This window comes from Pholcus phalangioides, unplaced genomic scaffold (genome assembly GCF_987345545.1).
Source record: "Pholcus phalangioides strain wild (caught in Gottingen) unplaced genomic scaffold, Ppha-v1.0 ptg000007l_1, whole genome shotgun sequence".
NCBI classification, from domain to species: Eukaryota; Metazoa; Arthropoda; class Arachnida; order Araneae; family Pholcidae; genus Pholcus; species Pholcus phalangioides.
In genome coordinates, this window is record NW_028301600.1 from 30,899,521 (window position 1) to 30,924,843 (window position 25,323).

The 25,323-nt window shown below is 33.3% G+C and overlaps 1 protein-coding gene across 1 annotated transcript in view; it reads right to left on the minus strand.

Moving 5' to 3' along the window:
• Positions 1 to 25,323, minus strand: part of LOC149085165 (glucosidase 2 subunit beta-like) — a 57,015-nt gene that overhangs the window by 23,582 nt on the left and 8,110 nt on the right. Inside the window, exons 2-8 of the mRNA XM_089233032.1 lie at positions 22,573 to 22,689; positions 22,288 to 22,383; positions 13,886 to 13,943; positions 12,880 to 12,997; positions 12,392 to 12,455; positions 5,198 to 5,263; positions 1,495 to 1,597 (exon numbers count right to left, since the gene is read on the minus strand). Of these exons, the coding sequence (XP_089089158.1) occupies positions 1,495 to 1,597; positions 5,198 to 5,263; positions 12,392 to 12,455; positions 12,880 to 12,997; positions 13,886 to 13,943; positions 22,288 to 22,383; positions 22,573 to 22,689 (622 nt within the window). The remainder of the gene's footprint in view (positions 1 to 1,494; positions 1,598 to 5,197; positions 5,264 to 12,391; positions 12,456 to 12,879; positions 12,998 to 13,885; positions 13,944 to 22,287; positions 22,384 to 22,572; positions 22,690 to 25,323) is intronic.

Below are 25,323 nucleotides of genomic sequence, written 5' to 3' on the forward strand. Positions count from 1 at the left end.
TGAAAGAAAATCATTGCATTTAAAATTCTAAATGATTAAGGAGATGCAGGGTGAGCAGGATGCTTTGAACATTTTGTATTTGTGTGAAAAAAACTTGTTCAGCCACGTCAGTACTAAAAGCGAAACAAAGAAATCAAATGGAAGTTAATGCAGTGCTGTGACCTTAGAAACAACACAGCAGCCATGTATATAAAATTTGCAACGGAAGTAGTGGATGTCAAAAAAGAAAGGAAGAGAAGGAAACCATAATTAACTTTGAAGAAAATTTATAAATTAAAATGCAGTCATTCGTTTTTATTTTTGTCTTAACCGTCTCTGCAAGTCTTAATTATTTCACTAATTTTTTAAATATTTTTTTGCTTAGCTACAAATTATTTATCCTATTTCTGATGGTCTCTCAAGTGAAATTATTCAAGCATTTTCACTAGTTTGCAGGGCAGATGTAAAAGGTTGAACACTGTTCTAGAATGAAATTTCTGAATTTAAAACTTCATGAAACCATAAAACCATGGATAATATCATCAATAATAATGATCACAGATTTCACCAATATTTCTACAAGTTCAAGCAGCATTATCATTGGGGTTTTTTTTTTAATTGTAGCATTGAATGCCAGAACTGCAACTTTTGGTTATCCTAACATTGACCCTTTTAGACCCTGTACACATAAAAACTGTGTAGGCTGCTCTTTTCCTTATTTTAGATATTCCTTTTTAACCTCAGCACTAACTTCAAGGGTTGTTCAAGTCAAGGCCTGAGGATGAAAAATAAAATCTACAGAAAGAAAAAAACAACCCCTCTTTGTTTGTTAGTATTAGGTGTGAAAGGGTTAAGCACCTTATACAAATACGATGCCACAACAGGCAAAATGCCCAATGAAATGGCTGAGAAAAAGATGCCCATAATAAATATGGACGTCATATATTTCAAAAATACAGCAACCCAATTAAAAATGCAATTACAAACAATATATGTATACAGGATGAAATATTATACAATGCCCAAACTTATGGTTGTCTTATTCTAAGTATGGATAGCTTCTCGATTTATCCCAACATGTTTATCATATTTCTTTTTAAATGTGTCATTTGTGTTATAATTTACTACCTCCAGGGGTAAGCTATTCCATTTATTAACAATCCTATTAGAGAAAAATTCCCTGCGACACCATGACCTTGAATTCTCCCTTACCAATCGATACTGGTGTCCCCTTGTAAAAGCAGTTGATTGATGGTGTGTTATAAAAATATTTAAGATACACAGAGTATGATAAAAGAGAGACACTGCAATCTCAGTAGACTTTCAAATTTTGTGTTATGAAATTTTAATATAAAAAAAGCAGCAACGGAAACACCATGTGTCTACCAAAAAAAGTTCATTATTTTTGGAATAATACTGAAACATTTGTAAAGTAAAAACAATATTTACAAGTTTAAGATAAAATAGAAAAAGGTTTACATGCTAGGAAAATAAAGAAAAAGGTGGTTATCTTACACTCCATCATGGTTGAGATCTAAATCTTTAAAAGCCTGCTCAGCTAGAGATTTTTCTTCTTGATGTATTAATTTCTCTGTTGCCTCTGCTGTTGCTTTTGCTTCTGTGAAAAATATAAGATTCAATTCTAACACTAGCTGAAAAATAGACTAGCAGCTACGACATGCGTACCAGCCTATTTACTTAAATTTTCTCTATGAGAAATATGTAACAACAAATTTCAAAGACCATATCTCTCACCATCTTCAACCTAGAATTTTTCATAAATTAATAAACTATAATGAAATGTATTTGATGAAATGATTTTTACTGACTATGGCGCAGACTCAGTTTCCAGGTGAAGGTGCAAATGGAAGAAAATGATAAAAGTATAAAAGTGATTCAAACTAAACAAAAATGAATAAATGTATGGAAACAAATAAAAATTTTTATAGAAAAATGGGAACTACAACAAAGAAAATGTTTCACCTATCTCATGGGTATTTTCAGGGTGTTCATAAAATGTTTAGAAAAAATTAGAGGGGTGATAGTACTCATCTCAAGACAAACGATATTTACTTTGGAACCCATGATCGCAATCCACTCAGACTGTCAGAAAAGCGCAAAGTTGTCAAAATTGAAGTTTGAAGAGTGAAAAGAAAAAAAAAAAAGATGTAACAAAATCATAAGTAGCACAATCTTGTGCAGATCAGCAAAAGACTCACAGGAGATGCTGAAAGAGTGTTAAAGTCCAAGGGTGTCATTACACAATTTACATCAGCAAATGAAAGACTGGCACACCTTCTCGTATACTTTTTGTATTGTACTGATCTTGTCTGCTCCGAAAAGGATTATTGGAAAAGGATGAAAAGGATTATTGGATTATTGCAACAAAGATGCCGCTGACATGCTACAGAGCGTCGAATACCTGAAATTTCAAAAAGGATACATAAAAATTTGAATCACTCGTACCATAGGACACATTTTTTTCTAGTTCCAAGAAAAAAAGTACAGAGAGAAAAGTCCTCCCCAACTTTTTTTCCATTTCCACCATCTATCATGACCTTGAAAAACTTTGAAGTAGAAATGCAGCATTTCACTGTGTATTTTATTGAAACACGCAGGTTGTTGAATAAGATGAGATATCTAGTTGTGTCCCTGAATGAGGGGCCTCATACCAAATTTTCGAATTTTGGAGAATTTTTCCCCTTGCAGGTTTATATACCGAAAAGTCGCTTTGCTCCTACCAGATTGCAAATACATATTTTTTGAAAAATTGTAAAGGATTGGAATGTCCATTTAAATTGCAGAAATTTCCCAAGATCATTTGGGGAAAAAAAACTGAATTTGTAAAAACTTTACCTTCAATATCCACAATTTCATCATATAGCCGCTATGCAGTCATCAACATTTTGCATTAAAAAAAAAAATCAGGGATGTGTATGCAGAATCGGCCATTGGAGGGGTACAAGGATTTCTTCCATAGAAATTTTGAGTCGCTAACCACTCAAAAAGAATCTTAAATAAACAGATAGTTATATAAGAATGTATTTCTTTCAATATTATACTTTTCTACAAAAATATTTAAAAACAATAATTTCTAATCTTCTCTGGGAGGAGGGGGGGGGGTGGCATGGGATCCCATGCCCTCCTTGGAATTTGCCTGTGGCAATAATCTGAGTTTGGGACCTGCGACAGCAGTGGTAATCAGCTAAATATGATTTTCTAAGGTTTCCAACTTTGAGTTGGCTATTCCTTTGACAAAAGCTCTGTTGCCATGACAATCACACAGTCCTACAACACAAATATGTACATTAAATTTCAAATCCACACAGCGATTCAGAGGATAGATGGCACAACCTACTAAACACAAAACATGCCAAATGCTGGACACACACAAGCACACTGCTAAGTTTCCCCAACACAAATTCGACATAGCTCCATTATTCAGGTGTGGAAATACGTGACAGTTAAATGGTGGTAGATTAGAGTTGTGGACCATTGAAGAAACAAAAGAAAGTCATTCCACTAGGAAATCACTTTGCAAGGATTTATATGAATAGGGAATCAGAAGATAGAAGTCAGACTCATTTGCTTTAAATTTAATCAGAAGATATTATTGAAAGAACTATGTTTTTTCAAAATGGAAAATCAAGAAAAATCAATCAATAAGAACAGAATTTACAGATTGATTTATTAGTTAAATATATAAATATGCCTAACTTATATTTGTTTACCTATTATATTTGTTTTAGAATTATTACATGTGTTAATTATTACATGTGTTAATTATTACATGTGTTTAGTTATAAACTCTTAAATCAACTTTCTTTTCAATGAAACTTTGGATTGAACATGTTTTTAGAAATGATTTATTTGATTCACAGGGATACCAGTGAATGGTGGGGCATACTTTATTTCGAGCGGGACCTACTTTCACTCAAAAACCCAGATTTTCCCAATAACCAATTTGCCAATTATAGAGTTATGGGACCCAGGCAAATTAGAGTATAGCTACATCTCTGATCGTGACAAGGTCTTCTGCAGAGTCTACAGATGTCTCATACACCAATGCTTTTGTGTGTCTTACAAGTAGTAAGTGGATTTAGATCTGGTGAGCATGGAGACCAAACCACAGGTCCACCACATTTACTCAAAATGAATAACATGACAATATATATTGAATATTAATTTGAAACTGGCAAAATGCTTAAATATGTATTTTAAATTGAATTATTTTGTAGTTTCTGCTAAAACTTTTCTAACTGAGGTTTTTTTTTTTAACAGCTGGCTGATGTGAAGATATATTTAAGAAAGAGAAAATTCAACTGCCCGTGTGAGGAATCGAACCCCACAAGGGCAGAGAGTTGTATTTTATCTCTTTCCTAAATATATCTTTGCATCAGCCAGCTGTTAAAAAAAAATAAAACCTTCGTATGGATAGTGGAGTGGCATCATCCTTGGAAAAACTTTTCTTTCATTCCCGACAGTTCAATTGTGGCTTTCAATTACCAGTGTTCCCCTCCCCTACCATTATACAGTATAATTGAAGTCCTACTGTACTTTGAAGACTTGGATACACAAATAGAGATTTGCTTCTCTTTACACAGGAAAAAAAAATTTTCTTCCGTTTTGTTTTGTAACAAAAAATAGAAAACTAAGATGTTTCACAGACTGAATACATTTAAAAAGGGGGGATACAGTACAACCAAACCTGTCAGAGAATATAGATATAATGAAAGAAAAAAAACTAGAACACATATAATTTATATGTTGCCTTAAGAATTTCATCTAAAAAAAGACAACTCAAATCATCAGAGAATGATTGAGCAGGGTACTACGCTCATCTATGTATCCAGTCTTAGATAACTTTATTTTTATGGGTACTGTATTTTTTTTTTTAAATCTGACTACCAATATCCAGGCAAAGCATTAAAATTTTTTTTATTTCATTAATATTATTAACTGATATTCTTTTGAATACATTCAATGCTTTTTTCTGCATACTGGAGAAAAAATAGGCTCTAATATTTAAAAATGTGGTGCCCCTTGAATTTCATGCATGCTGACTGATGCAGGGAAAAATGCTATATACAAACACAAAGGCCACAACAGACAAATTGCCCAATGAGGTGACTGAAAAAGATACCCATAAAAATATAGACGTCAAATATAACCAAAATACTGCAACCCAATATAAAAAAACATATCTGAAAAAAATTACCTTCTTTTAAAGCTTCATACTTGGACAAAGCAGCTGTTTCCTTCTCCTCTGCCACATTCTTCAATGCTAGAGAACGAGATAAAAAAACATAACATGAAAAGTTTAATAAAAAGAATCTACATATCTCAAGTATTGAAGCAAGAAATTATGATTATGAATAGGATGACCAATATGGTCTGTATTTTCACATAATTTTAGTCATCCTGACTTTTTTGAAAAAATGTCACTTTTTTCACATATTTTCAATGAAGCCTACTTTGATTTTTATTCTTTATTCAAATTAAGGACTAAATTAGTTTCGACTCTATAAATTACATTATGATAATTACAACTATAAATAAGAATATATTCATCTTGTATCAACATGCATAGTTTTCTTCAAGAAAAAACTATAGCCATTGTAATAAATTTTCAAGTCAAAGAAATAAATTTTTTACTAGACCAGCCCCATCTTGAAAAGAAAATGCCATCATCCAATGCTGAAGGAGTGGGTCTCCCCTATCCGTATCTTCCTCTGAATATTCAAAGAAAAACAATGCTTGAATTTCCATTTTATCCTTATATTGTCATAACCAGAGCAGATATGGATTGGATTACTGATAAGCAGGGTTGGTAAAAAACTTTTGGAAAAACCAGGTTTTTTTTTTTTATCATTTGCAAAAGAAAATTACTTTACTTCTAAAAAAATCATTCTAATTTCAAATAAGTATTTAAAATAAATTTTTTTGGCTTATTGATGTAATTAACTCCATTGTCAACTTAATCTATAAATATTTCATACATTGCAGCAAAAACCAATGTTTGCAGTTTAATGTATTTCATTTTTGCATTTTGGGCCAATTTCAGCTGTTATTAGTCTAATTTATAAATGCAAAAATTTTATAAACTACAAAAATATTTTTTACTTTGGAAAAATTTAAATTTCAAATAAAAAATATATATATTTACAAACCTGTTTCATAGTAAATACACACACCTCTAACTACAAATAAGAAACTGAAGTGCCAATACAAGATAAAATCAAAAGATGTTTTGTCCGAATATCAATCAGCGTCGGGTTTATCCACAAACAAAATGACTTTGAAATGAAAAATTAAATTGAGTTTGGCAATTCTTTTTAGAAATCTGTTAACTGGCAGTATTTCTTTGAGGAAATGTCACATTTTGAAAACGTCATAGACCTATGGTACATAATACACTTGTGTTTCACATAAAGACATTTCCAAAGTGACAACTACGTATTGTCTAGATACTTGATACATTGAGAAAACCAATACACAAATTTTTCTCAAAAAAATTTACAAGCTTTTGGATTTTCTGAATAAATATATGAACAGTTTCCGCATAAAAATTTCATTCATGTTGAAATATATCAATTAAAAGCTTTAAGCAAGAAAACAAGAATGACTCGATCACTGCCAAAAATTACAGCCCATCTTTGCCTCTTCAGATTGTCACAAATTTAGTTTCTTCCCAAGAACTATTATCGACTGGAACAACATACCATCAAATATTGTAGATTGTACTACGATTTCTGAATTTGTACTACGATTCTGAAACAAAATTTGACGCTAGGTTTTGTGAATGTTTCTATCAAGAACATATCTATTTTCTTCACAAATTTTAAGCAGAGTGGGACAACTTCTAATGCATCTGCAAAAGAATTCCATCGAGTATCAGAAGGTATAATTAGTTTAACAGTATTTATTTGTGATCTGTAACATGCATTTGCAAATTGGTTATTGCAAAAATATTTTATAATTTCCAATAACTGTTCTTTAACTCAAGAAGGTACAATATCATTTGCTAGTAAATTCAGTGCATGTGCTAAACAGCCATGTTATTAAATAAAATTCATCATTTTTGCTTAACAGGTCCTGCATTTTGGTGACATTTGCTGCATTATCTGTTACTACGGATTTGATGAAACATTGAATTTCAAATTGGCTTTTTTTTTATGCTGGCTAGTGCCATTTCTTCCAGATTTGCAGCTGTGTGAGCTCTCCCAGTTGTGTCGATTGTATCAATCATCACCTACCTTGATTGCGACAGTGACACATATAACTGGTTCATTGTGTACATTAGACCATCAAATCCAAGGCAGTTTCATTTTCTAGGCTTGGAGTAGATCTGACAATATATGAATCTAAGGTTGTACATAATTTTTGTCTCTTATTTTGAGAATTTGAAACTTTGTCTTCTTGGTTGGAACTGGAACAAAAGTTTGTTGCTGCCACTGCTGCATCAGAACTTTCTGCAGAAACTGACGATTGTTAATTTGAGATGTCATCTAAATAAAAGTATAACTTTAATGACTAACCAATATGAAGTTGCTATTTGAAAAAAAAAAAAAAATTAGTTTGTTAGAGAAAATGACATTTTATTTCCCAATAGAGATAATTCTAATTTGTTTTTCTCTTTCATTATTCTAATAAGATTTTTTTTTGCATTTACTGGTAATGTTTTCCTGAAATAAATTTATGAATAAACAAATACAACTCTACAATTATTACAATTTTTGGACTGTCGTGAATTCAATTTTTAATTTTAATGGTATAAGACTTGTAAGGTCACACTGCATTAAAGTGGTTGAAATAAAATTACAATGCCATTTGATGAGAAAAAAAAAAAGCACAGTAATTTCTTGCATATAATCAATGGCAGTGTATTATCTCCTTTATCTGCAGCTACAAACTTCATTATGGGAAAAAAAGTTATTACATTGTCTGCAGAAAAATAAAATCTGCAAATTGCCATTAATCAATAATAAAGTCTTGAGGAATGCTAATGGTAGTTTGTCATGTTTTTATAGAAAAAAATACTTTTCTATTTACATTCATATATACCATCTACATCAAAAAAATAAATCGACAAATTAATTTTTTTCAAAGATTTATTCTATTCTATCCTCTCATAAAAAAATTGCAGATAATGTGACAGCATATAATCCACACAAAAAAATTTGAATGCTTAACGTAATAATCTGTGAATTACACTCAGGAAAATATGACTAAAACAAAATGTGTATTAAAAAAATAAATAAAACTATTGTATAATATTAAAACAATATGAAAATATTGTAAAATATAAAACTAGTTCTTTCATAAAAATTAATGGCTCCGATGTTAAAATGTGAGAAATATCACTATGTTCATTCAAAATCTAATGAAGTGAACAGTGACTGTAACCAAAAGCATGCCTAAAAAACGAAACATTAGAAATATAAGTGATCAATGGACCTTGACAAAATGGGTACTTAGGTTGACTTTCTCAATAAAAGAGATGATTGCAAAAAAAAACAACTTTTTGTATTATGGACACAACCGGACAAGCGGGACTTCTTATTTGTAGTTTCTTGTAAAGGTTGAATACTGATGGTTAATAATAGGCCTGATGGTATGCAATTTATTATTCACTTGGTCATTCTGTGGTCCTGCTTGCACATTAATACATCACTTATCATGTAATTGAAAAGTGGTTATTTGCAGGGACCAAAAGGTTACTGTGGATGTTAGAGGCTGTTCGAACTGCTGCATCTGCTTTTCATTGCTGTCAGCATGCCAACTTGACACGGCACCAATTACAATTCACACTTATCAAATACAGCTAACGAGAACAACAAGGAAACACTCTTCTAAATGTTTCATAATAGGAGTTTCAAACTTCAAATCACAGTATACTCAGTTGAATTTTACATGCTTAAGTGATTTGCGGATTAAAACTTGAACCAAATTATGTCAAGCCTTGTGTATTGTATGCTTCACCCAGAGACATTCTATGAGCCGCTGCTAAATAGCAGATATGATAGATCTAATGTACATTGGCATAATGGAATAATCTAAATTATTAGATATTAGGCTTACATCCAGTTGAAGAAAATTGGAAACTAACTAGTTTTATTGAGAACAATAATTTGAATTTTAATCCTGAAACTAAACAATTTTCAACTATAAACAATTTAAAACAATTTTTATTAATGCTATAATTTTTTTCATCATTCAAATGTAGTGATACATAAGGTATTTTTAAACATTAATTCAGATATGTGCATTATTCTTGTAAAATAATCAAAGTCGAATGGTGATTAGTTTTTAGGTGATTAAAAATATATAATCAATTTTATAGGAGGTGGTGTTTGTTGAAATGATTTTATAGCTGTGCAATGTATATATAAAATATGAATTCCAATATTTATAAAATTGAGAGAACGTTTCGAATCCAGTAATAAATTTTTTCTTAACTCAATAAAAAAATTCAAGCCAATTTATAAAGATTATAAAAATAATTATTAATAAGAATTAATTATTAATGAGATTATATAAATCATTTGACTATAAATGAACAAAATCATAACTTACTTTCATTTTCAAATAAATCTTTGATTCTTATAGAGCTTGAAAGACGATTATCTCTCTTCATTCTGCTAACTTTACCTTCTAAAACCTTTTCACAGTTTTTACATTTTGCTCTTATTCTTTTTCTTGATTCAATTTTTATTTCATCAAATGAGAGCCAGATTATATATTTTTTTTCTTCCAGTATTCGCCATATCCCTTTTATTGTATTTTAATGATATTCTAGTATGGATGTGTAATAAAAGAATGGCTTCAGGTAAAATAAAAATTTTTGGATGTAAAAACTAAAAATATGTAAGATGACAAAAAAACCATCTACATTTTGCTGGTTATATTAAAAACGAATTAAAGAAAGTACATGCCGCTTCTTATAAAAAGAAAATGAATGTGTCTGCTTGGTGATGAACCACCCCACATTGGTCTTTCATGGGGCAGCTGGTGTCTTATTGGATTATAAGAGCACTTGCATCTAGCAGGTGATAAAATTACTGCTACTTTTAATGACAAATAAAACAAAAGTATGGATACATGGTAACCCATATTCATGGGCTTGCTTGATCTTACTAAGATAAAGCATCAAAATGTAACAGGGCTAGCATAAGTGATTAAAATTAATCATTTTGACCACTTCTGTGACTAAAAATCTTTATTTGGAACAAATGACTAAAAAAAATTATATTTATACCATTTTATTGAAGTTTTTTTAAAAAAAAACCATTTGGTTTAAACCAACTTGGTTTACATCAAACAACCCTGTTGATAAGCATGAGTAGATAGTACTGCCCCTGATGAAATAAAGCCATTGGAGAATAATTTTTGCAGCAAGTATTGTTAGACAAGTAGAACAGAGTTGAGAAGAATGCAAGAGAACGGAATGTAAGAAGTTGAACAGAGCAGGTTCTGTTGGATCTGTTTTCTAAATGAATTTAGAAAATGAGCTCTATGAGTATAAACTCTAAGCCATAGCATTGAAGAAATGCAAGAGTAAATAAAAAAATAGAAGCAATTAAAAAAGTCTGTTTTTATAAGTATTTATGCTTGTTCACAAGTGCCCCAGGCATGTTTACAACTACCCCCTTAATGGGGCACATATGTGAACAATTTCAACCAGTCATCAAATTCCTTTAAAAATAAAGGAATCAATATTTAAGCAATCCAAAAAAAATCCTAAAAGTATAAAAAATTATAAATATTGAATCCTTTTTTTGATTTTGTTCACAAAAGCATTGAGAAACAGTCCTATATGTGCAAAATGATTACATGCGCCCCCCCCCCCGCCCTTCTACAGTTCACGTTCTTATAACGACCCCAAGTTACAGTGAGCATTCCATTACAACCACTGGTAAGAGAAGTCCCAAATGCTTCCATATAAAAAATATCCTATATGTTTACCTTTTGATATAACAACCACTCAATATAACATCAGTTTTTGACAAAACGATTGGGGGTCATTATAATAAGTGTCGGCTATATATGGTTTCATCAGTTATTTTCAATACGCTCCTAAAAGCAGAATGTTTTGCACTGTTCTGCAATGCGCCCTCAGCTGACTAGAAATATTCTGCAGTAAAAATTCCCATAATAGCGTTTTTTACACCTTTCTTAAAATACCCCTGGATTGTTCCTGCCATGCATGTCACAGATTTTGGCATATTCTGCTTCGAGGAATATACTTATAAAGCTATTATTATAAAGCTATTTTGCTAAAACAGAAATAAAGACTGAGTAAAAATACAAAATATATTTAACAAAGCATAAATAATGCAGATTAGTCCAGAGCCACGCTCACGGGTGTGCAACAGGCACAGTCACATCAGACCCCATGGTTTGGAAAGCCTCCCGAACTTACGGTAATAGAACTGAAAAAATATGTACATCAAATACTTTTTTTCATAGTAAACAAGGTATCTGAGCTTCAACTGATTTGATTCCAGAATTTCATCCATTCTGGGATTTTCACTCATTAATTCTGAATTTTCATCAATTCCAGGAATGTTTCTCTCATTAATTCTGAATTTTCATTGGTGGATAGATATTTTTAGCATTCATGCATATCCTGTGATAATGCATGAGAATCTCTAGGTGCCCAATTCCCTTCCCCACAAAATATATAAAATCAGGGTTAAGGAGCAACAAGATTTTTGCACTGGGCCTCACGCCTGATAAGAGCAGTCCTGGATTAGTCAACAATGATTTATAATATGCATACAAAGTGTTATGTAAGTCTTAATTCGGCTATTATCTCATCAACCATTGGTTGTAGAGTTATGGTTCTAATTTAAAAAATACTCAAAATGTGTTCACGAATCACTACCAGTTTTCAGAGTGAAAATACAGTGAACCATAAAATAAAAGAAAATCAATTTTTTTACAGGTTCCCCTGTCCTCCAACTTTTAATTAGAAAGTTGTTGCAAGGTATCTCCTGGGGCCAAAAAATAAATTCCATGTTTCTAAGTGCAATATTCACTGAGATATTTGAATTGCAAAAACTGAGAAAGGTGGGAAGAACAGCATAAACTAATGACCACTCTCTTTTCCCCCTCATTTATTATTATTTGTTTTCCAAGCCTTTTCTGATTTTCGAATTCAAATATCTCAGCAAATATTGCACCTAGAAATAGGGAATTTTTTTCGTTGGTGCCAGGAGAGAAAGGCAAATAACTTTTTAATTGTTAATTGGAAGTTACAGGAGAGAGAAACCATATAAAAAAATTTCAATTTTTCATTTTATGTGGCACACTGTATTTTCACTCTCAGAAATAACACAATGATTCTTGAACTTATTTCGAGCATTTTTTAAATTAAAACCATACCTCAAAGATGAAATTGAAAAATTACCTTCTTTTTCTTCTTTAATTTTTTCTGCTGCTTCTTTCTCTGTGTTCAATTCTTGCATTTTTATCTAAAAAGAAAGAAAAATCAAATCAAGCTTCTCAATAATTTCAGCACAATTTTTTTTAATGGTTAGATGTGTGTGTGGTTATTTTCTGCACTGGGAGAATATTATCAAGGTAGGTCAAGGCAATTTATGTAATATAGTAGTAAATAAAAATATTACATTTATGTCTACTTTTTGCCTGTAATAAAAACCTTTTCTTAAAAAAATATTCAATTTAAAAAAAAAGTTTTGCTCATTCTTTTAAGAACACACAAATAAAAAAAATTTTAAAATAAAATCACTTTGGAAAGTATGAAATAAAGTTTACTAATTAACAGAAGGTCTAATACACTGATTTTCTAATGAGTGCTGAAGCACTTAATAGTGTTTAGAGATAATTTAAATTCTGATCTTTGTTTTAAGGGTGGGAATTTCTGGTCCACACAACCTTGTTACTCTCTTTCTTTTTCTTTCCTTGAGATGAGTATTCTTGCCACAGTTGGTAACCTTTCTCAAATAGTTCTTGCTGTTTTTGAGCAGCTGCTCTTGCCTCTTTCCCAAGCTCTCTAAAATAAATAATTATATGAACTGTCACATTTCTATATCTAGAATTCAACGGTCACTCTTAGAGGAAATGATTTTCTTACCATCATACCATTTCTTAACCATCATTCTTAGAGGAAAATTTCAAATGTTGTCAGACATTCTAGAATCCATGAGTCATTAAATTTATCTCTAAAAGTTATCAAATTTAAACTTCCACGCAGTTCCCTGGTCCTATAAGTCATATGTAGTACAAAACTTTTCATCCACTGATATATGAGAAAAAACAAAATTTCATATAAACAGAAAATTAATTCTTCTACAACCAAAGCTAACAGAGTTTAGAAGCTATAGCTAATTGAAATTTTTTTTTTTTGATGAGAGAGAAATGGGGACATATAAAAAAAATCCTATTTCAGAGACAAGTAATCAAGACAAACTTAATTTTTTTTTTACGTGTGGAGCACCTTAACCATTCTTAATGTTATGGCATTGAATTTAATCTTGAGAAAATTATATTGGTCATTAGATATAAATTTATAAATGGGTCCTTAAAGCTGGGTCGGTTAGATATAAAGCTGGTCGAACTAAGGGGGGAAGGGTGCAACTGCCCTGGGTAGGAAAATTTAGGGGGCAGCAGTTTTAGGTGTGAACAAAGAACACTGTTAAAAAATTATTGAATTTCAAAGTTGTCGGGGGGCAGCAAAAATACTAGTCATGGCCCTGCTTAAAGTTTTGGTGTACCAATGCATTTTCTGGTTAAGAATATATCAAAAATTAAATGTTTCATAACTCTGATTTTGGTCATGAGAAAATTTTGTTTCACATTTCAGTGCATGAACAATGTTTTATACCTACTAAACATAACACAGGGTACATATTTAAAAATGCATAATTGCTTGAATACTTACATGCAAAGATTAATGCAATCAATACTGCTTTTGTATTCATCACTGCCATCACAACAATCTGCAAATTATAAAATAAAAAAAAAATAAACATTTTAATTCGCATTCATGCAGAATTATGTTGGTGAAATACTAAATTCTGAATTTTTTGAGCTAATTATAAAAACCAGTGATTACCTCAAACTAACCATTTCTTAACATGTCACTTATGGTAAATCTATGACTAGATGTGCAGTAGAATATTTCTCATCCATTCCAACCGGAACAGAGGGTTAGCAGGTTTAAAAAAAATCAAAAGACAAATTGGGACATTGAACTTGTTGGACATCAGAATAATAAAATCAAAAATACATACTGCTTCGTTACTTAGCTGATTGCTCTTATCTTCCAGAATTTTGAATTGTCAGTTCCTTTACAATAAAGGGTCTAAAAGCATGAGCTAGTAAGTATAAAGTGTTTAATTCAGACGAAGCTTATGACTCTTATGACTTCTCTCCCCTTTCTTTCTTTTCACCATCTATCATGATCTTGCAACCTTGAAAAAGTGGTTTTACTACTTTTTATACTGTACTGTATTATATTGATACACATGCATATTTTTAAAGCATAAGATGACGGATATCTAGTTGCTTCTCTGAATGAGGGGCCGTGCACAGAATTTTCAAATTTCAGAATTTTTATTTCCCTGCAGATTTTCTCCCCTCTGGTTACATACGCATAAATTTGCCTTGTTCCTACAATATTGCGAATGCACATTTTTTGAAAAACAGTAAAGGCTTTGGAACGCCTGTTCAAATTGTAAAATATTTTTCAAGATCGTTCAGAGAAAAAAAAAATCTGTAAAAACTCTACCTTGAATATCCAGTTTTGTTATCTAGATGCTATGTGGTAGTCACCGTTTCGCATCGCGAAAATCACAGGTGTGTATGCAGAATTAGCTTTTGGAGGGGCACAAGGATTTCTTCCACAAATATTTTGGGGGTCACTAACACTCAAACAATTTTAAATTAACATATAGTTATAAGAACGTATTTTTTTCTAATTTTTTAATTTTCTACAAAAATATTTTTAATTTTTTATCTTCTTGGGGGGAGGGCACACCCCCGCCCCAGATTTTGCCTTTGGTGAAAATCCAGGCTTGAAACACGCGATTGTACAGTGGTAACCGACTAAAAATAAGATTTTAAGCTGGTTTTCTAATTTTGAGTTGGCTATTCCTTTGAAAAAAAGCTCTGGGGTTGCCACAGTAATCATAGTGACCTACAACACAAATATGTATACATTAAATTTCAAATCCAAGCATTACCAATTTGGAGAATAGATGCAGGGCCACAACTGAGAGGTGGAGAGCAGGCAGGTCTAGTGCCCCGGGCTCTGGATTAGAAGGGGCGCTGAATTCACGCTTTATAACTGCTTCTACATTACATGGGGGTGATAAAATACATGCTTGCCACATTTGAGAAAGTATCTAGTTGCAGCCTTAGATAGCACCACCTACTGAACACAAAACATGACCAAACACTGAGCACACTCAAGCACACTGATAAGTTTCACCAACACAAATTTGACATAGCTACCATATTCAGGTGTGAAAATATGTGGCAGTTAAATGGTGACAGATCAGAGTGGTTGGCCATCAGGGAAGGAAAATAAAATTCTCCCCAGAAATGGCTTCACAAGGATTTATATGAATAGGGAATCAGAAGATAAGTGTCTGAGAGAAAGTGTACAGAGAGAGAAAGAGAAAAATCTCATTTACTTTAAATTTAATCAGAATATATTATTGAAAGAGTTAAGATTTTTTTTAACAAAATGTAAAATCAATCAGAAGTCTTTTGTTTTTTTAGAAAAAGTCATAAAAACGTTGTAAGCAGTAAAACACTTTAAACAGGAAATCTTGATGAGAATTACTTAGAATTGGGATCACAAAAGCAAGTCGTACTAAGTGGAAAACTGTTCTGTAAGGGAATGTTATAAGGGGGATCGACTGTATGTGTTTTAGATTTATTACATGAGCTAAAGTCCATATGTTAAATTCTTTGTGTTAATGGACTTTTTTGCACACTTTTCCTACTAGTAGACAATGAAAGTAAATGAACCTTTTGGATAGAACATGTTTTTAGGAATGATTTGTTTGTTTCACACAGAGATACCTCCTTTTCTTACCCAGAACATGGCCGCCTGTTCCAGATGAGCAAATGATCAAAGACCTGAGGCATGCTGGAAAAAATTCAGAGATACCAGTGAATTAAAAGGGGGGGACGGACAACCATACTTTTTTCCCCAAGATAATTTTTTTCGAGAGGGAACCACTTTCACTCATAAAGAACCCAGATTTTTCGAATGACCCAGGTAAATTAGAATAGTGGCATCACCTCATTGCATAATTACAAATTATTGTGGGGTATGAAATATCCAGGGGCTGTTGAATAGTCTTTACTTGTAAACTAGTAGAAGACCCTTCAATTGCTTCATTATGAGGACTTGAAGAAATCGACTAGGAGCAGAGGCTTAAAGTCCAATCCACACCACCTCGTGGTGCAGCCTGTAAGTAGCCATGTTTTAACATGTGAACAGACGCGGATGGGCTTCCTTCAATCCGCACTAGACAGCATAAAGGATTATGGCCAAACACCATCTAAAAAGAAGTATGAACTTTGTATAAACTAAAGCCCTCAGTCTGAGTGTTCCTGGTTACAGCAGCAAACAGCAAGACATGAAGACAGAGGGTGCTAAAAATCTCTGGGTTAGACCAGGCTGCCATAAGATGTTGACCTTGGTCATGTATAATGGACGATCTCTTTCTTCAGGAAATTGTTTGCAGGAGTTGGAAGAACTGGAAAGAATAAATTGGGACATCTTAGGCATCTGTGAAGTAAGAAGAAAAGAGAGGAGAAAATCAAACTTGGCAGTGGACATTTATTTTACTACAGAGGAACAGATAATGTAAGAACCAGTGGAGTAAGATTTCTCATTCATAAAAAGTGGAAAAATCACAGTTGAGTTAGATAGTACATCTGATAGAGTTGCAAAGTTGGTTATGCAAATATCAAGCAGATACCGGATACAGATTATACAAGTCTATGCACCAACAACAAGCTATTCTGAGGAAGTAGAAGACTTTTATGAAGAATTAGACGAGATACATAGTAAAGGAAACCATTCATATCAAATTAGCAATGGGTGACTTCAATGCCAGAATTGGAGAGAAAAGAAATGATGAAGCATTAGTTGCAAGTCATGGTTACTGTGTGTGAAACAACAGAGGAAACAGACTCGTCAAATTTGCAGAGAGCGAACAGTTATGCATCATGAATTCATTTTTTTAAGAAACCCCAAAGAAAATGGACCTGGAGAAGCCCAACTGGAACAATTAGTGAGATAGACTACATCCTATCTAATAAGAAGCATATATGATCCAAGACTGCAGTTTTCAACAAATTTAATACAGGAAGTGATCATTGACTGGTTAGATGTAGAATAATGCTTAATACTAGAATGGAAAAAGTGAAACTTACCAAAAATACAAAAACTGTCATCCAGGGCCGGATTAACCATTAAGCAAAATAAGCATGTGCTTAGGGCATCAGGAGAAAAGGGCACCACAAAAAAGGATAAAATAGTACATTGTTTTTAAATGTACAATTTTTTCCCATCAACCATCCAATAAAAAATCCTAAAATTTTAAGCGTACATGATTTCACAATTGAAGGTTTTTATCGAAAGATTGACCAGGGCCACAACTATAAGAGGACAAGGGGAGGGTCTGTTCCGCCGGTGCTGGAACAGGAAGGGCATCAAGTTTACTTCTCTCCCTTAAACATTATAGGAGGAGGGTGCCAGAATAAATGCAGACCTCCCCTAAGCGATAGAGTAAATTTTCGTTTCTACTTACGGCCCTGAGGGTGACACAAAAGCAGAGAAACTAAGTTAATTGCTGACAAGAATTCGCACTTGCTGCTTAATTTTTGGATTAAAATTGCTATATTTTCATGAAGTAAGCCCAGATCCATACAACAGCATCATAGGTCCCCTCCCCCGGGTAAATTACATTTTTCTCAGCCCCCCCCCCTACCTAGTTTGCATACTTACTCTCTCCAAAATTTTAACCAGATCAAATTGTTATGAAGCCTTCCCGGCACTAAAGGTTCCTGAGTCATGGCATAACAAGCTTCAGACAAAAATTTATAATTCTTCTGAACCCCCTCCCTCCAAATAAAAATACCTGCTTGCCAATTTGCACAGCCTACTTACAGAGCCTGATTTTGATTTGATGGGGGAGGCACCCTGGGCAAGAGACATTGGGGGGGGGGGCTCTTTCGACTGTGGTTGAACAGGTTTGGTTCGTCAGAAAATACAACACATGTTGTTTGTAAACACATAAAAAAAGTGATATGCACTATTTTAAATGGGAAATGTAATGTAAAATTCTCCATGAAATATCTTACAATAAATGTTTTTTTTGCACTCTCATATGAACAAATCATTGATAATGTCATCAAAATCTAATTTTTGAGTTATTTCAGCTTCAATGCACAATAAAGCTGAGATGACAGTTTTTCTTGTAAAAGACTTGATCAAACTGATTTTATCCTTTTTTAATAAGAAAAACAATTTTTCTCTAGAACAGTTTGATATATTGGTGATGTTTTGTCAATGATGATTCAATGATGCTACCGCAAAATTTCGAAATGTCCCTTCTATATAAACCTCTATCGTTATTTAACATTTGGGACACTGTGTCACCAACCTGAACCAAGGATGAAGATTGTTGCAGTCCACCTGAAAAAGTGTTTGCAAGATCAGATGCATCAAGTTTCGCATTTCACAAATATAACAGAATTTTCACGAAGATTTGAGGATTTCATGTTGATCACATATGCAAACTTTGTGGTCGTCATTTCATAAATCGTCTTACATTCAAAAAAATGTGAAATTGTGGAATCAAACAAAAGACTGAGACATTGAAAAGTATTTTTGTCGTGAACTTAATATTGCAATAGGTGCATTATATATGTGCTGTGTATAAAGTCTATTATTGATTGGTATATTATTAAAATTCATATTTAATAGGATTTGCTAATAATGGAACTTTGGAAATAGTATAATGTGATTTAGGGGAAAATTCTTTGATTTTCTTTACCAAATAGAATTTACATAAATTTGAGTAAAATATATAGGCCTACTATTACAAATAAGGGGGGGGGGGAGCCCCTGGGCAAATGTCCACGTTTCCCATGTGGAAATCCGGTAATGCCTACTTACACTCGAAAATTGCAAACAGATCTAATTGTCACGAAGGGACATCGGTTAAGGTTAAGAGTAAAAGAGACAGGGAGGGGCACCAAAATCACTTGAGTGATTAGGGCCTTCATATGGGTTAATCCGGCCAGGCTGTCATCGATATGGAAAAGCTTCAAGAACATCGATACAAATTCTAGTTAGAGCTGAAGAACCGATTTGATTTGCTATATAACATCACTGAAGATAGACAAGATGTCACCACGATGAACAGAACTTTAACCACAACCCCAAAAGTAGTAACAAAAGAAGTCGCTGGAGAAAAAGAAATCAAACCAGTGAAGAAAATAACAGAGGAAACAAAGAAATTGATGAGACCAGAGAGAATTTCAGATTAAGAATGACCCTAAATCAAAAGTGGAATATGCAGAACTTTCTAAGACAGTGTGAAAGCGGATTACAGAAGATGTCAGTAAGTTTAATTGTGATATTGTAAAGAAAGCACTGGAAGATAATAGGAGCTTAAAATCTGCAAAACGAAAACTGTGTTGGGAGAAAGGAAATTTTTGCACGAAAAAGGATGGAACCATCACAAGATGGAAGTGAAATTATTAGTATTGTTGAGGAATTTGATAATACACTATACAAACATAAAGAACAGGATCAGAATAGAGGAAAGGGAGCAGGAAAAGAAAATGGAGTTGAATTTGTACAAGTACAATAAAGAAGAATTATAAATTTTTGTCTGAAGCTTGTTATGCTATGCCTCAGGGACCTTTAGTGCCGGGAAGGCTTCATAACAATTTGATCTGGTTAAAATTTTGGAGAGAGTAAGTATGCAAACTAGGTAGGGGGGGGGGGGCTGAGAAAAATGTAATTTACCCGGGGGAGGGGACCTATGATGCTGTTGTATGGATCTGGGCTTACTTCATGAAAATATAGCAATTTTAATCCAATACAAGTAAGTTCAATAGACATTATTAAAGAAGCAAGAGAAGAATTTGCCAGTATGCTAGCTGCTTTGTTCAGAAATTTTCCTCAGAAAATCGGATGTGTCTGAAGATTGGAACAACACAATGATGGTTCTTTACAAAAAGGGTGAAAAAGAGGATATCAAGAATTATCGACGAATCAGTCTCTTATCGGTAATTTATAAAATCTTCATTAAAGTGCTGACATATAGGCTTGAATCCAAATTGGATAAAGCTCAACCAAAAGAACAAGCAGGATTTCGAAAGGGATTCGGTACAATGGATCACATCCAAACAATTACGGAACTCATAGAGAGACACAAGTAATATGAATTACCATTGCAGGCCTTCAATGATTTTGAGAAAGCGTTTGACTGTCTTCACATCTGCTGTTGTTAAACCTCTAGATGTAATTGGGGTAGAGAAGACTTACATCAATATCAAGAAAATATATGAAAAAGCAACTGCAGAGATTCGTTTGGATAAAGGAAAAGCAAAGATTAAACTCGGAAAAGGAGTCTGACAGGGCGATACTATCTCACCAAAACTCTTTCCTGCTATTTTAGAAGTATTCAGAAAACTGGACTGGGATAAAAAAGGAATTAAAATAAATGGAGAATTTCTCAACCATTTGAGTTTTGCAGACGACATTGTTATCAGCAGTAATCCAGAGGAACTAGAGGAAATGATACAAGAATTGGCGAAGGCAAGTATTCAGGTGGGCTTGAAAATGAATCTGCAAAAAACTAAAGTTATGTTCAACCCCTTTGCGTTGAAGAGGACAATCTTGCTCAACAACACAGAGATAGAAGTAGAAAGCTATGTATACCTGGGACAAGAAATTACCATGGACAACGGAATCATTAATGAAATAAACAGAAGGATTAGGATTGGATGGAACACTTTTGGCAAAAACTAATTCTGAAGAGCCACATGCCATTATGCCTGAAAAGAAAAGTGTATAACCAGTGTGTGCTACCAGCACTGACTTATGGAGCTGAAACATGGATACAGGATGATACAAAGGAGCATGGAAAGATTGTATGCTAGGCATCACAAGAGACAAAACGAATCACTTGGATAAGGAACCAAACAAAGGTATATGATATCATGGAAAGAATTAAATGTCTAAAATGGAAATGGGCTGGACATATTGCAAGAAGACGGGACAACAGATGGACTACAAGTATTCTAGATTGGTACCTCTGTTTGGTGTTAAACGTCCAAGAAGGTGTCTCCACGCAAGATGGATTGACAAGATCAGAAAAGTGGCTGGAGTCAATTGGATGGCTAAAAATCAGGCAAAGCAAAACGTAAAAATTTAGAGAAGACCTTCATCCAGCAGTGGATTGAAAATGGCTGTTGATGATGAAATATCCTGAGGCCCCATGTTCGGGCACCTTTGAAAACTAGTAGCTGAAAATCAGAGAAAGATGGGTTGAGGGGGAGAGTAGTTTAAAATCAGCACACAGGCCTCAGATGTAAGGCGATGTGTTTGGAATGGCAATTTGTTGTGCAGGTTTTTTTGAATCACCCTATATTTTACAGAGCAGTCCAATTTTTTCCTATATTATTCTGCTCTTAAGAGAGAATGGTCGCAACCCCTCACCCTCTGAATTCGTGCCAGAAAGGAGGTATAAGAAAGAGGCATCTAATTTGAAAAGATCCCATTGTAGATTTGAAAAGATCTACCATTAAATTAAAGATCACATTTTTCCCTAAAGTTTGCCCTGAGCACTGTGGCTTCCTATAGTTCTAGCTGGTTTTACATATCAGAAACTGAATCACAGCAACCGAGAAAGAATATAGAACTGGTATAAGAGAATTTAATTTTGATTATGCTTATGGGCAGAGATACAGGGGCAGGGAGCATGGTGGCAATGTCCCCCGCCCAGCATCAATGAGAGACTGATCTAATGTATGTGTACATATATATATAGGCTAGATATATATATGTGAATTGACATCGTTCCTATATCCCCAGCATTTCAAGTCTATCTCCACTTATTATGCATAATGATGGCATGGGCTCCCATCATCATTTGACAATGATCAAACAATCGTTAACAAACAAACAAGGGGGAAAAAACCTGCCAAAACAGCACTAAAGAGGCCAACTCAGCATGGGTATACAATATATGTTCACTTCATTAATTTTATAGTGCATGATTTCATTTAATAAAAATATATTACCACATATTTTGTCATTTACTCTTGATGATGGAATTTCTTTGGAAATGTAGCCCAAGTTTGAGCAGTGAAATCTACCATTGGGACATGCAGCAGTTCCTGTATGAAAGAAATATTGAAATATGTGGTGTGATAATTTGAGTAGCACACAAAATATAAAATATTCTTAGAGTTAATATTTTGGTACATATGTGGTCCCTAGTGGAAATAAATGAAATATCTAAAATGGGCAGATTATTTATATACTTTTTCTAATTAAAAGTAGTTTCTTAACAAAAAATATATTACCTGGTTCATCAGATCCATCAGCACAATCACAATAATCATCATTGACAAAATAAAACGGAAATCTTCCAGAACCATCTAGACAGCTAAAATCTTTGGACGGTTCATAAAAAGGTTTAGCTACATGAATAAAGTACAAGTCAGTTTTGTTGTACTGCTAGTAGCTTTATACGTTACAAAGTGTTCAATTGGAATTTTCATTTCATATCAACTTAATGTAAACATTTAATACTTATAAAAAAAATTAAATTCTCAGTCTATAAACCGATAAATACATAAACTGCATGGCTCATCGGGTGGACCTTGGATTTCTTGTTTGTGTCATTCTTGTAATACATTTTATAACTGTGCAGAATGGCTGACAGGGAAAGGGTAACCATGTTTTTCGGTTTGTTATCCATGATCACCTTCCCTAACATTAGCCCAGATATAATCAAAGTTCTACTGTATTTCTGTCATTAATGAAACCCAGTATATTAGTAGTGCGACTATCTTTCGATAAGTGTAATTTATTAGATTTTTTCACACAGATAATATGAATATATGGGCGGCCCAAAAAAAAGGGTACATTCCATATTTTTTAAATGAAAAATTTAAAATCAAATTTTCAAAATGAAATTGATTTCAAATTATAGACAATGACTTGAAGTTTAATATTTCATAAATATTTTTCATTTTTATTTTGTAATAATATTTTATATTTTGGGTTTTATGACAAAGTCATGGATTTTATCCACGCAAAACAAATATCGCTATAAAAAAATTATTTTTTCTGCTCTTTTCCTCTCTTAAAATAATGAAATCAGCTTATTTGTTACACATAAACAGTAAAAAAATTTTTTTAATTTGTCGTTTTGATGGTTTTTCATTATTTTTTTTTGAAATAGTACATAGAAAAGTTTATTTCTTACATATATTTAGCTACTCAAAATCAAAACTATTTCTGACAGACAATGGGTTGGTAATTTATAATTTATCATCTTAGTTTGAAGTGTTCTTAAAATTTGTCTGTGAACTGCGAAAATGCTTCCTGTAACCATGGTCCCCTACATCCTGCAGCAGGGCCCTCAGGCTACTTCACCATTGCAATTTACTGCCCCATTGATAAGATGGGTTGGAAATGAAGGCACTGTCTATTGCTGGTCACCAAGTTTGTTAGGGAAAATATTTATATCCTCCCTCGGGTTCAAACCCGGGACCGTGACAGAAACCTTCACGGTGGTAGATGAGCATCTTATCACCATTCCACTCAGGTGCAAGGGCCCAAGGCTGGGATCTTTTGCGGGCCCCTCAGTCAGACTTTTCATGGGCCCTTCTATAATTAATTTATAGCATAAAAAGGTTAAGAATTGTCCTGGGCCCTGTCAGCCTTACCCGTGTGGGGGCCATGCCCGTAACAGAGTGGACACCATTGTAACAGAGTGAACAGACTGAGAGAAAGATATCTCAAATATTCTAAATAGGCCTAGACTATGCAATTACACTTTTATTTTCTCAAAAATTGTATACAAAATGCAGGGGTCTGCCCAACGAAAATTTGGGCCCATTTTCTGGACCTTTCACAAAATTCCAGATCTGAATATAAATAAATGAAACCATATAAATTTGACATTTAATTTATTTTGTGATAGATTAACCAGATTATTTTGCTTCCCATAAAATAACTTATTTCCGCAATTAATGACAATTTTCACAAAAACAGGACCCTACAAAAAAGTCTGGACAGACCCCTGAAATGTGATAGGTGACCCAGAGACTCCTCTATAACCTTTGAAAAACATCCACTCCATGAGGAAATTTAAAAACACGTTCCCCCCCTTCCCTCGTAGTTTGAATTTTGGTCTAGTAAAACTTTTAAAATTTTGTGGACACTGGACTTGCTCAGCTGCATATTATATCAGGATGGCTTTCTTTAACTTCAAAATTTGTCAAAATTGAATAGTAATTTGATGGTATAAATCTCGTGTTTATGCCACTCACATTAGTGATCCATGGTGGACTGGGGAGGGGGGGGGGCTAGAGCCTGGAAACACAAATAATATAGGAAAAATAATGGTTCTGTTCCATAAAATGCGGAATGTATTGTCAAACAATCACCTTTACTCATACTAAAATGCACCTTATGACACATAAATACAAATACAACGCCACAACAGACAAAATGCCCAACAAGGTGGCTGAGAAAAAGATGCCCATAAAAATATGGATGTCATATATTTCAAAAATACCAGGTGTACAAGTATGAAATGCGGATTTCAGAAAACAGATGCACCAATGCAGTTTGTGCTATAAAGATTTGACATTGCACCATTTTGTTGTGTCATCAACACGTGTCATATGCGCACGAGTGATAAATTGGAAAAGTGTGTGCATAATGTTGCATTGTTGTGTTCAATATGTCGAAAGTTATACTGAACAAAGAGCATTCGCGGACATCATTAATTTTTTTGTTTTCATTTGAAGAAAACTGCTGCTGAATCATACCGATTACTTCGAGAAGCTTATGGTGAACATGCTCCATCGCAAGATACGTGTGAATGATGGTTTCGGTTTTTCAAAAGTAGCGACTTCGATGTTGCAGACAAGGAACATGGAAAACCGCCAAAAAAAAAAGATGTGGAATTGGAAGCATTGTTGGACGAAGATGATACTACACAGACACAAAAACAAATCGCAGAGCAATTTGGCGTTAGTCAACAAGCTGTTTCCAATCGCAATGCCTTATGACAATGTGAAATGCTCCTTGACAATGTT